This window comes from Sinocyclocheilus rhinocerous, unplaced genomic scaffold (assembly GCF_001515625.1).
Source record: "Sinocyclocheilus rhinocerous isolate Xijiao unplaced genomic scaffold, SAMN03320098_v1.1 scaffold1192, whole genome shotgun sequence".
Classification (NCBI taxonomy): domain Eukaryota; kingdom Metazoa; phylum Chordata; class Actinopteri; order Cypriniformes; family Cyprinidae; genus Sinocyclocheilus; species Sinocyclocheilus rhinocerous.
The window spans coordinates 130,398-144,129 of NW_015639585.1; the positions used below are offsets into that span (position 1 = coordinate 130,398).

At 36.9% G+C, this 13,732-nt stretch overlaps 1 protein-coding gene across 3 annotated transcripts in view; it reads left to right on the top strand.

Annotated features, from left to right (window-relative positions):
- The window catches only part of LOC107751533 (protocadherin-10-like), a 17,575-nt gene extending 9,497 nt beyond the window's left edge, over positions 1-8,078 (top strand). Inside the window, exons 4-5 of one of the 3 annotated variants that reach the window (XM_016567274.1) lie at positions 4,994-5,311; positions 7,515-8,078. In XM_016567274.1, the coding sequence (XP_016422760.1) occupies positions 4,994-5,311; positions 7,515-7,534 (338 nt within the window). In that variant the 3' untranslated portion in view covers positions 7,535-8,078. Of the gene's footprint in view, positions 1-4,993; positions 5,535-7,514 lie in introns of those variants that run through there. The other 2 variants (XM_016567275.1, XM_016567273.1) reach the window with 2 other exon arrangements.
- Positions 8,079-13,732: the final 5,654 nt, after the last annotated feature.

A 13,732-nucleotide genomic window follows, 5' to 3' on the forward strand; every position in this document is an offset into this window, starting at 1 on the left:
AAAAAAAAAAAAACCCCAGAGATTTCAAGATGTATCTTCATTTTATAGCTCTATGTTAACACCATCTTTTTTCCTCTTAAGAAATTTGAGGCAAATTTGATAAATGTTTTGATACTTAAAAAAGAGCAACTTATAAGCAATGAAGAGTAGGGTTGGTGTATCATGTCTTACTTTTAGCGTACGTTTATGCCTGGAGAGTAAATAACTTGATGAATAAATTATCTTGCATTTTCTGTGGTGTCCAGTAAATGAAAGAGCCGCTGCAAACAAGCTGATTACTTTGTGCACAACATAACCAGACACTTTGATCACTAAATAATACTTCATCATCTATTGAAGTCTCCTATAGCAATACTAATAAGCACCATACTGTGGGTCAGAATAGCACTATATGCATATATCTGCAGGTCCCAAAGCCATGCTAATAACATGTTTCCTGGTCACCTATGTAAATCATTACAACAGTTCTGCATGAATAAATCATTATTCCCTTGTGTGCTCATTCAGGCATCAATACACACACACACACACACACACACACACACATAGTATGGTCAGCTTTATCAGAAGGGCAGATTTGTGCTTTGATCTCACTCAGAAGAGCTTCTGCCATGAGGAATTAGAGATTAGAGATTGGCCTGACATGCATCCACCCCCTCCCTCTCCGCCTCTGTCGGCCTTTGTCTTTACCTTTGTATCAAATTTCTCATATCAGCCTACAGACTCTTTCATCCTCACCTCTTTTTTTGAATTCCCTTCAAATTTTCTCTTTTAAATTGGTCTTCCTCATTGTACCTGTTTGAATCTGACCTTGGTGCATCACTGTATCTGTTCCTACTCCTTCACTCTTAAATGGGTCGTTCCTTTTATGGTACTCTGTAACTTAAAACCAAAAGAATGTACTTGTATTTTTAGAATGAATTTAAGAAGACATACACTCTAGTCAGGCCTAGGCACTTTTATCAACTATAACTTGATTATTTATTACACAGCAGGATCGATAGTCAGCCCTACCCCAACCTTACTATATGGTTAGGGTTAGGATTAGGGTTTGACTTAGGGTTACTTGCATGTAATTATGCATAATTTATTGTTATTATTATAGTAAGTACATTTAACATGTGTAACCAAGACACCTTAAAATAAAGTGTTACCAAAAAATTAAGCACAAGATATTGAGGAAATGTCATATCACAGGATGTAGCAACATTGATACAATCCAGGTAAAGCTAAAGCTGCTGGATCTCATTACTAAAATGTTGTTTCAATACATAAAATATCACATTTCAAAAGTAATTTAGCGTATGTCGATTAAAAAAAAAAACTAGCAGGATAGAAAGGGATATTATGTAGACAGGCTAAACTACAAAATAATTGACAAGTGATTACCAGTTAAAACTATTTTCCTATTAGGCATTAGTGCAGAGCACCTAATGACATAGTAATACCTTATTTAATTGTGATATTATGATAAAAGAGCTAATATGATTTCTATCATTAATAAAAAATTAGGAGTTTAATATTTTATATAATATATTAAAGGGGTCATATGATGCGATTTCATTTTTTCCTTTCTCTTTAGAGTGTTACAAGCTCTTGGTGCATAAAGAAGATCTGTAAAGTTGCAAAGACTAAAGTCTAAAATCCAAAGAGATATTCTTTATAAAAGTTAAGAGTTAGCCAGGGCTTGAAGGTACTGAATAATAGATCATACCATACCATATTATGCTGTTCACCTTGACTGTGATTTTGCAGAGTATGCTCCTGGATCATGTTTTGTTGGTCCTGGAACTAGAGTTCTGTTAAATAAACATAGACCAAACCCCATCCAAATTCAGGTTTATGCTTGATGCATCTGCACAAGCTAAAAGGTGTGCACACCAACAGTGATATCAAGGGGTGCTTGAAATTTTGTGTGCAGCAAACCAAATTTGAGGGAAGGCTGGCAGAGCAGATAGACCTGTGTTGGACTTTTTCAGGCAGATAACGACTTCAAATAATTTTAAAAGTGAAATGCTTCTGACTGCACTGTGAAATTGCCTGTTACAGTTTGTCTGTTCACTTGTTCTCATTATAAAGAGCATTTATATACATAGTTTACTAAATAAAGACAATACTCTTTAGCAGAGAATTGTGAAATGCAGTGCACATGAGTTATAAATGCTGTGACGTGCATATGCATCTGTGATGGTTAATGGCAGGTTGAATGCGTCAGTATAAACCAGGTTTAACTCTGATCCCTACTCCTACCTTTTCTCCTAGTCCAAATTTCCAAGTCCCTAACCTTTGTTTTGAAGCTTATCACATATTTTACTAGTGCTGTTCCTAGTCGGTTGATTGGTACCCACAGTTAAGATACCTATCCATTAACTACCCAAAGGGAAATTATACAATGTTGTTAGCCCAGGAACATGGGGTGGACTCAAACCTGCATCTCCTGCACACAACTCGATGAGTCAAAGCCAACTTGACCTTGTGGGGAAAAAGTATTTTACAAGGTGGCAATTTTGATGTGAACTGTATGATAAATGTAATATTTTTTACATGTCCTCTCTTAAACATAAACATTAGTGGGACTCAAGCAGACCATATGATAAAGTACAAATTTAAATATATCAAACTCATATGAATTAGCCACCAATTTGCCAAAATGTAAATACAAATTGCTGTACAAACATTTATGATTTTTTTTAATAAGTAAGCATGAAGGTCCACCCCATTTATAACTGTAACTGGGACATAAGCAAAACGTACAAATGAGAGTGTATGAATTCATGCGAATTAGCCACAAATTCACCAAAACATAAGTAGTTACGAATTACTGTACAAAAATTTATGATTTAAAAAAAAAAAAAAAAAACTAAGCATGAAGGTCCACCTTTATTAATAGTTGTAACTGGGACGTAAGTAAAATGTACAAATGAGAGTGCACAAATTCATATGTATTAGGCACAAATTCGCCAAAACATAAGTAGTTACGCATTGTTGTTTCAAAAACATAAATTGTTTTGAAAAACGTCAGCATGAAGATTCACCCCTAAACATAAGCAGATAGTACAAATTAGCCACCAATTTGCCAAAACATAAATAGTTAGGAATTGTTGTATAAAATTATACTTTAGGTTAGAAATAACATCACTGAGACATAACTAAATTGTGTGAAAAAGTATTAATGAGATTGTACGAATTCATACGAATTAGCCACAAATGTAAATAGTTATGAATTGCCATTAGATTGTGATGTCAAGCACATAACCACTAAGCCTTAACTGCTATTTCTTTATTAATGTGGTCATCTTCTCCATCCAAATTCTGAATTGGTCTTCAAGCTCCCTGTATCACTGAACCTCATGCTGGGGTTGAATCCAGAGGCCTTTATTAGAGTTCAGCGTGACGCCACGCTGCTCTCTGCCCCTCTCTTTCATTTATTTCTCTTTCAAGCTCCCCTCTCGCTCTCTTCCTCTGAAACCGGCTAATTATCATGCTCTGTGTAGTCATTAGTCAGAAAGCAAGAGCGTGTATGTGTGAGCCTGTGTGTTTGGAGGATGGTTTCTCCCAGTGTTGTTAGTTTTGGTTGCGTTGCCTAGTGTTTGTACGAAGGACTTGAGAGACTGGCGGATGAGACACTGTGAAATTAACAGCATGAAAAGAGCATGAAAACATCACAGCAGATTTGTTTAATATCGGTTGGTGGGAGGGACAGGGAGAGGCAGAGAGGGAGAAACAAAGGGCTGGAGAGTTCACTGCTTTGTGAATATACAGTGGGTACGGAAAGTATTCAGACCCCCTTAAATGTTTCACTCTTTGTTATATTGCAGCCATTTGCTAAAATCATTTAAGTTAATTTTTTTTCCTCATTAATGTACACACAGCACCCCATATTGACAGAAAAACACAGAATTGTTGACATTTTTGCTGTCTTTCAGTGGGCCGCCTTCCAGTCAATTACCGTGCTTTGCTGAAGCCTGACAATGACTGCAGTTGATTATAAAACGAGTGAAAAGCTCGCAATCTGTCTGGTTAAATAATCATCTCCATTCAAATATGAATAATTTCAGACTCCGCGCTCTGGATAATTCATAGTAATTTTGCCATTGTGTTACTGTTGACATCGGAATGTTACACAGAAGAGCAGCAGATAAAGTGATAGCAGAAGATCTCGGTGCGAGGAAGGGTGTCCATAAAACATCTTTTTTGCTAAATAGATCTCGGAACGTAGACTGAGGGACGTTGATGCTCCCACGCTCATGCTAATTTAATTCATTTTAGACCATTATGCATGGTCTTTTTTGCTTTTATATCAAAGATATTCTGAAACATTACAAAAACAGAATTTTTGTGAGCGGTGTTTACATGTATAAAACTCACCGGCATGTTGCTAGGGAGTTTAAATGTTTTGGGTGGTTGCTTCCTTGCTTAGAGATCATAATCATAATCGCCAATATCTTCAGGTCCCTAGATATGGCTCAAATCTCTGCTTAAATGTAAATCTGTGGGATTTCCCCCCCACCATTTTACAGTCCAGTAGTCCAAAAATTGTGCTTCTAATTGCTTAGAAAAGTACTAATTTTAATAATAAAGAAAAATAATCCTAAAATCCCTAAGCTTAAAGGGAATGTTCACCCAAAAATTTAAATTCTGTCATCATTTGCTCACCTTAATGCCATTTAAAATCTGTGACTTACATTTTTCTAAACAAAAAAGGAAATAGTTTAATTTCCTTTTATAATTTTTTTTGTTCATTTCATCTATCAATTCCTTTCTATCTACAGAACAAATAAAGTCATACAGGTTTGGAATGACGTTTACATGAGTAAATGATGACAGAAATTTCATTACATTTACTAGAAATTATACTTTTTATTTTGTACTATACTACAACATTTCATTTCATTTTGAAGTATACTTTTAAGTATAGTAAATATAGTAACACCATTAGTTCTACATTATCTTTGACTAACATTTCCTCTCATCTTTCCTCTGTCTTTCACAGGAGCTGATCTTTTTTCCAACTGCACTGAAGAGTGCAAGGCTCTGGGTCACTCCGACCGTTGCTGGATGCCCTCCTTCATGCCTGGCGACAATCGTCAGGGCGCCGATTACCGTAGCAACCTGCACGTCCCGGGAATGGACGCGGTGCCGGACACTGAGGTACAGGAGAGCGTGGTTCCGGGCGATGCGTGCAATCGGGCCGATGATAGATCATTCTCCACGTTCGGCAAAGACAAGTCACACCACGGCACGCTCACACGCCACGAGCTACACACACTCTTACCAAGCGCCCGAGCGCCGTATAAACCCAACTATCTGTGTGAGTACTCACTCAAAATGTACGATTTCTGAACCCCCCAGATCTGATCCACTGCCGTCATCTCTTTTCCAAATCTAACCCATGGCTCTGTTTGTATAGAACTATTTATATTTCTAAAAAAATATATATGTAATCCCATTTATCAAAACACCCTTTCTTGACCTATTCTCTCACTTTCCAATTTGTTTTCCCCTTTCCTTCAAAAGCAAAAATCACAAAAAACTAAAACAATAAATGTATAATATATGGACATATCAATAAAGGACTTTTTTGAGTGAAAGTGTGGAGTTGTGTCCAACGTTTTGTCCTCTCCCTGCCCTCTAAATTCTCCCCAAAGCATCTGAAGACACTGGTGAAAAAACATCCTATTACAAATTTGGCTCATGAATGCTGAATTTGCAACTAATTTGTCATCAAAACCTACATAACACATACTTTGTGCTGTGACTTTTCCTTAAGCTGAAATCTATCTTCATCATAATAATGTAAGACACATGGTTTGTCTACATCTCATCACATGGTTCTGCATCTCAAATAATCACAATTTAGCACATTTTCCGCCATCATGTTGCACGTTTATGCCATAATAAACAACAATGCATGGCATGCCATATAGAATGACAGTAATTATTTTCCAGCTTTCATTTACACCTTATAAAATCCCACATTATCTACCTGTTTTTCATCCATCTCTGTTCTAATCACCATATGTCACAGCTCTACTGTAATCACACTTGCGACAGTCATAGCGCCCTGCCTCCTCGCCTCTGATAATAGCATGCAAACTGTGGTAGTGTACGCTCACAGCCGCTGACACATCCAGCACTTTGCTACTGTATGTGTTTTAATGCAGTATTACTACTACTGCACTAAAGCGAGGACAAGTGTACACTGTGTGCTCTCCTGTGGGCGGAGACTAAGTGTGCATGTGCATGTGTTTGTATTCTTCCAGACATGTGGATATGACGAACCTTATATCCACAAGCACCGCCTCTAGGCTATTGGCATAACTGCATTTTTGTTTTTTTATAATTGGGAATTTTGGGTTACACACAAGAAAATGTCACAATACCAAAATATCACTCTGGAATTTTTTTTAATTTTTTTTTTACGGTGTTTCAAAGGCTTCTGTAAAGCCTTGATTAGTTTTTGATGTCAGATATGGCTGTTCATGTTATTTGATCATATTTTATTGCATACAATTATTAATAAAATTTAAATGATATTAAAAACTAAAATTATATTTAAAAAACTTAAATACAATTTTACATGATAGTAAATTTGATCATAATTACATAAAAATTAAATTAAATGTAGATGAAATATTGAATTTACTATTACATTTTATATGCTATATACTTCATGTTGGGTCATTTTGACCCAGATAGGATTTTCTTTTTCCTGAAAATGCTAGCCAACATTTTTGCACAAAACTTGCAGACTTTGCTCACTTAGGGTATAACAACTTCCCCATTTTTTTTTTTTTTTGGTACTTTGGGATTTTTTCCCCTATTGTTACACTCGTAGTGTTCCCAGTCAAAAACAACCGGCCTTTTAATAACTTATTATACATCTCTTGTTATGCTATATTATTTCCAAATACTGGATTCAGTCTTCGTCATTAACTTGTTTCCTTTCAATTAGCTTAATTAATCTGAGTTTATGCATCTCAGTTTTTGAGTGAATACTGCCAAAATAATTCATTTTTCTTTCAAAAACAGCATACGCTCAGATCAATGAGGCCTAGGATCAATCAGTTCCAAAAATAAATACAAAACCAGTGAAAACAAAGAAAACAAGTTGACAAAAAAAAAAGAAAGAAAAAAAAAGAATCCAAGATGTTGAATATATAGCATATTAAAAGATTTATAAGCGATTTTTAAAAGTCTGGTCAATTTTGACTGGTAACACCAAATTAGGTAGAGGATTTTTTCAGCACAGCACAAGTGATATAAAATGCATTTTATGTGCTATATTTGACTGAACAATCACACAAAAGAACATTTATACAGTTCTCACTAATTTTTTTTTAATGTAATTGTCTGAACTATGAGTGATGTTTTTGTGGTGCATGGATAAATGCAGCTACAGAGATGCTTTTCCTTGTGAGATCGGACTCAGTTTGGGAAAATAAAATAAATGTTTAGACTGGTAAGAATCTGATTTTAACGATTCATGTGTTCTCCTGTTCTTTGCCCTATAGCACGCAAAAGGATTTCCTAGCACCTTCCGCGTGGACATTCCTGAAAAAGCGTGAGTTTGCACAGTAACGCAACCGGCCAAAAGCATCAAGGGTTTCTTTTTTTAAATTTCCCTTCGTTTCTTTTTTTTATTGAACTCAATCACGGACGATCTGGTCGTTCCCAGCTCTGTCGGACGCCTGAAACAGATTAAATCGGATGCGATCCGATGACGTAAGGACCCTGAGAATTCTCAGCAGGACTGAGAAACCTCGCCAAATCTCCTCCGAAAAAACTGGATGAGAAGAGGGATGAACAGAGGGAGAGAGCTCAAAAAGAGGATTAGGAGTGATGGAGAGACAAAAGGAGAAAAATGGATGATCAATGGACACGGTTGTTTCCTCACTCTCTCCGCTCTATGATCAATGTGTCTCTGTTTACAGTCCACTGTAAACTATACCAACTATCTGAGCCCTTTACCCGTTTCGACACGCACACACACACACACACACACACACACACACTGTACAAACGTACTGTACAAAGAGCAGCCCAAACTATGTGCATTATAAACTCAACTATCCGTTTTAGACTTGACTGTTTTCTATAGTCATTGTGGTTTCTTCACGTGTGCAAGTGTGTACTGTTCTCTTTTAAAGCTTAAAATAATTATAAACCTATATATATATATATATAAACATTTATATATAATATATAAATATACTTTTTTCTGAACCTGTGTAGCCCATTGGATAGTTTCCTAAACACCATATTGCCATAAACCAATACAAAGTGCTGAAAAGACTTGCATTAAAATTGGGGCTTCGAATTGTGTGGCCTCTATGTCTATAAGTGCAGAATTATTTTATGCTGTAGTAATTTGACATAATTCTTTCTCAAACGCACACAGATTACATACAATATATAGGTGAGACCGGGACTAGTCTTAAATACAAAAACATTTTTGAACATTTACATGGTTAATTATCGCTCATGTAAAAATATATAGTTCATGATATATACAGAACAGATATTGAACTTTTGTGACAACATGCCCTACAATTTAATGGTAACATACAAAAATATGTTTTTGTTTTCACAATTTGCCCCAATATAAATGTGACAACCAACTTGCTGAAGAACAAAATACTTCTTATGTGTTGTTTTATTGTATTTACTTGTTTCCTCAACCCTTTTTTTTTTTTTTAAATGCTATTAGAATATTTATTTGGAGGACAGAATTTACAAAAATGTTCTAGGAATGAAACCAGGTGTCTGCAACCCACATCAATGTTCACTGCTAACAAAAACATGTTTTTGTGATTCGACTCAAAACTTAGTAGGTGAGATCCAGTCCTTTGTGACATCTCACCCGGTCTCCTGTCTCTCTCTATATAACACACATTAGATCACAGGCTCATAGTTTCATTCAAAGCAATCCAGAACATCTTTTGCTTCTTGGCCTGAAACGATAAGCACGAGTATGAAAGACTTTGATTGCGGATGTTTATTCAGTCCTGCCACACTGACTGTGATTAGAGAGCTGTTTTGAACATTAAACTTCTCTGGCCTTTTCTCCAGTGTTTCTGATTGGCCATTAGGAAAATAAAACACCCAGTTTTATGCCATGGATCAAATCAGCATGTATGAGCTGAAAACTCCTGCATGACTAATCAGTTACAGAAAAACATCAAGCACTTTATTTACACAGGACACATAGAGGACACATGTGGTAGAAATTACTTTTCTCTTGCTCAAACGGACACGATGAGTCTTCACAATAGTCTTCACAATAACAGAATGACAGCTACAAAGTAAAGATGAGGTCTCCATTTAGACCAGCATCCCTGTGGAGTTTATCCACACCACTGGATATTGAGATCGTTAATGATTTAGTAATGATTTTCTCTGGTTGTGGTTGTTAATTTTAGTTTAGTAAAGGTTTGTTTTAATGAATATATTTTACACTATAGTACAATAAAAAAAAGAAAATACAAACACACACACACACACACACACACACACACACGTTTACTTAGCTATTTAAATGGGGACATTCCATAGGTGTAATGGTTTTTATACTGTACAAACTGTATATTATATTGCCCTACACCAACCCTACACCTAAATCTATCCCTTACAGGTAACTTTCTGCATTTTTACAATTTAAAAAAAACTTTCTTTACTTTTTTTTTATACCAGTTTTACAAATGAGGACATCCCCAAAGGTTTTTTTTTTGGGAGATTTTGTCAGGTTTAGCTCACTTTTGGGTACAAATTTGTCCCCAAAATATGGTTAAGTAGGTTCACACACAGACACACACACACACATTATATTGTGAAATATTACTACAATTTTAAAATGTAAAATATCTGTTTGCTATTTAAATTTTCAGCAGCCTTTATTCCAGTCTTTAGTTTTGCATGATCCTTCAGAAATCATTCTAATGCAAATTCAGCTTTGCCATTACAGGAATACATTACATTTTAAAATATACTATAAAAGAAAACAGTTATTTTAAATTGAAATAATATTTCACAATTTTACTGTTTTTATTGCATTTTTGATTCAATATATACAGCCTTGGAGAGCATGATAGACTTTTTTTAAAAACATAAAACCTTTTATTATTTATTCATAACTTTTGTTTATACCAATATTTGTATATACCAACACACACACACACACACACACACACACACGTTATTTTATTTATTAAATAATTATTTAGTAAATAAATTAAATTAAATTAAATGACATACCAAATGTCACACTGAAAGTTAACAAAAAAGAGATAATTACTCTCAGAACATGTCTGTGTTGTTTGAGGTTCTGGCTATTATGTCTTGAAGGGTCTCTGAACACATCATTGTCATTTTGAGAATGTAATGGTGACCAGTGGAAAACCGCTGAGTTCGTTTTCAAAATTCTCCAAATACCAAGAACAAGATATCTGCTTTCTCTCAAGTCACACGGCAGGGTTGGGCGGGTTAAAGAGGGGGTCGGAACCATGAAATGTCAGACAGGCACAGCACCCAGATAAAAACGAGGTCAAGAGATATCAGCGAAAGACTGAATGACCACAGACAAAGACATGTTATCAGCCAATCTGCCCCCTCCTCTGGGCCCGACTATCCCACACAGACACTACCAGAGCTGGGGAAGATCATCCCAACAAGTAAGTGATTGTAGGAGGTCGGGCTCCTCTTATCTCCTTTCGTTCTGGAGTTCATCACAAGACACACCACTAACCAGAAAGACTATCTTCAGTGTGAAAGCATGTGATGGAGGGAGAGGGGGAGGAATGTGAATGAGAGCAAAAAGCAAGCAAACATGAGCACACAAGAGGGATCAAGTTCAAATTTGGCCTGTGAAATGTCCCGTTTCCCTCTCTCTCAACCACTTTATTGTCTATTAAAGTTAAAAGGTCCCCAAAAAAGGTCATCAGTAAACACAAGCCATAGAGTACCATGTTTTTTCTCAGCAAACAGAGCATTCTGTGGCATGATCATTTTACACTTTTTTTATTTCATGTCAAAGAAAATTTATACCAGTTTGAAATTACATTTTTAAGATTTTTTTTAAATCTATTTATTAGAAACCCCCATTGGGGACTATAGGGAGTTCATGTCCCCCCAATATTAAGATTAGCAAATATTATAATTTTTAAAAAAAAATAATTTGAATAAATAACCAGGCAAAATATGATAGCATCACAGTCTTCACATATCACATATATCTTTAAATATTCTTTATAAATAAATAAATAAAAATAAATAAATAAATAAAGACATTTTGGTAAATATTTTCACTATTATTTATCCCTATAACTGTAGTGTAACCGTACACTGTAGTTCAAAAGTTTGGGGTCTTTTTTAAAATAAATTATTTTTTTTCAGCAAGAATGTATTAAAGAATGCATTAAAGTGATCAAAAGTAAAGTCATGTAAAGACATTTATAATGTTACAAAAAAAGAAAGAAAATAAATGCTGCTCTTTGAAGCTTTCTACTCATCAAATGAATAAATGAATGAATGAAACAAACAAACAAACAAATAAATATATAAATAGTTTTCCACAAAAAATTAAGCAGCACAACTATTTTCAACATTGATAATAATGAGAAATGTTTCACGTTCAAGCATTAAATCAGTATATTAGCATGATTTCTGTGGAATTTGAGCTTTGCCATCACAGGAATAAGTTATATATATAAAAAAAAAAAATTAAATTCATAACAGACATTTTTAATTGTAATATTTCAGAATATTACTATTTTACTGTATTTTTGGCCAAATAAATGCAGCCTTGTTGAGCATTAAATAATTCTTCCAGATAAAAAAGCACAAAGTTTTAAACGGTTCAATCTCTTGTTCATTTTATCTGTGTTTTTTCTTTCTCCGTATATCTCTGTATTTGTTTCTAGCTATTTTTAAATTCTTATCTTAGGAAGTAACGGTGACACACAAATGGCAGTGTTTCCTGAGAATGGCCAGCCACCAGCAGCAGCAACTTTCCTAATACTCAATGCTTGTCTAATTATATAGACATAAACATAAGACAGAGCAGCTCACAGACATGCACACACCTAAACAGCAAGCAGATATTCAGAAAATACAAACACAAATGCCCTATGGCAAGGATTGATGTCTTCAGCATTTAATGCTACAATCCCTAACAAGTATGAGTCAAATAAACCCGACCCTGTTTTACTCTCCATTACAAACTTATTGACAGAAACGCAATGGTTTGTTACACAGGATCTCACATCAGCTAGCACAGCCAGGCTATGCACATATTTATAAAGCAATCTCACATCATTCATTATGCTGTACTGTACGCAGAAAAGGCTCCTGCTGCTCCTCATCCACATCTACACTATTCAATAATGCCGCTCACCAGGAGCACCTTCTGAGGGAAATATGATATCAGCTTAGCCAGAGATGAATCGATCAGGCTGTAATGAACACCTGGGTGGACCTCATTTCTGTGGAGAATAAGTGAGCGAGAGAGAGATATGTTTGGACTTACATCCAAATATATTCAGAGTACCTGCATAAAGAATGACTAAAGAACCACATGTGCATTTCTTGAAGGAAATAACGGTGCTTGCAAGGCAGCAAACGTTACCAGCTAAAGGCAGGCGGGTCAAAGGCCACAGATCCAAAGATCAATGCCAGTGCTGAACGCTCTATCAGTGTAAGTCCAAGAGATTTTAAAACTCTAATTTTAGTTGGTTAAAAAAAAACACAAATACATAATACATAAGTCTGAAATTCTCTACACAACAGCTGCTGGAGATTAGTGTGAAGTTGTTGAAGAAATGTGAAAGATTTTAATACAATGTTTTCCTAGCAAGCACTGTATTAATAATAGAAAATGTGCTATTAGCAGCAAATTAATACAGACTTGTTTAAGAACTTCTGGGAAATATTTCAGATGAAACTGGAGAATATAAATTTGAGCAAAAACAACACTTGCAAGACCAAAGCCTTTGTAATCACTGCCTTTGTGTGTGCTCTGGAGGCCTCTAGGAGCAGGGTTAACGGACGGAAGGCCTCCAGGGTGGCGCCCGTTCCGGGACCCATGGCGGATCTGGCAGTTCGGGGCACCATGGCAGATCTTGCAGTTCGGGGTGCCATGGCGGATCTGGCAGACTCGGAGGCCATGGCGGCGTAGGGAACTCTGGAGGCCATGGCGGAGCAGCCTCCGAGGCCACGGCCCCAGCCCCCACCTCGGCCTCTACGGCTGGAGCCCTACTACCCCCCCTAAAAAATACTTGGGGACGCTTACGGGCTCCGAGGCCCTCCGTGGGCCATGACAGGGGACTGGAGCCCTCCCTGGGCTTAACTGGGTATCCGAAGCCCTCCCTGGGCTTAACTGAGGATCCTGGGCTTAACTGAGGATCCGGAGCCCTCCTTGGGCTTAACTGGGGATCCGGAGCCCTCCCTGGGCTTAACTGGGGATCCGGAGCCCTCCCTGGGCTTAACTGGGGATCCGGAGCCCTCCCTGGGCTTAACGGGGGATCCGGAGCCCTCCCTGGGCTTAACTGGGGAACTGTGAATCGCTTACGAGGAGCTGGCACTGGAGGGTGCTCTGGAGGATCAGGCACAGCAAGGCGCTTTCGAGGAGCCGGCACTGGAGCCAACTCAGGAGCTGGAGCCGACACTGGAGCGAGCTCTGGGGCTGGTGCTGACACTGGAGCGAGCTCTGGGGCTGGAGCCGACACTAGAGCGAGCT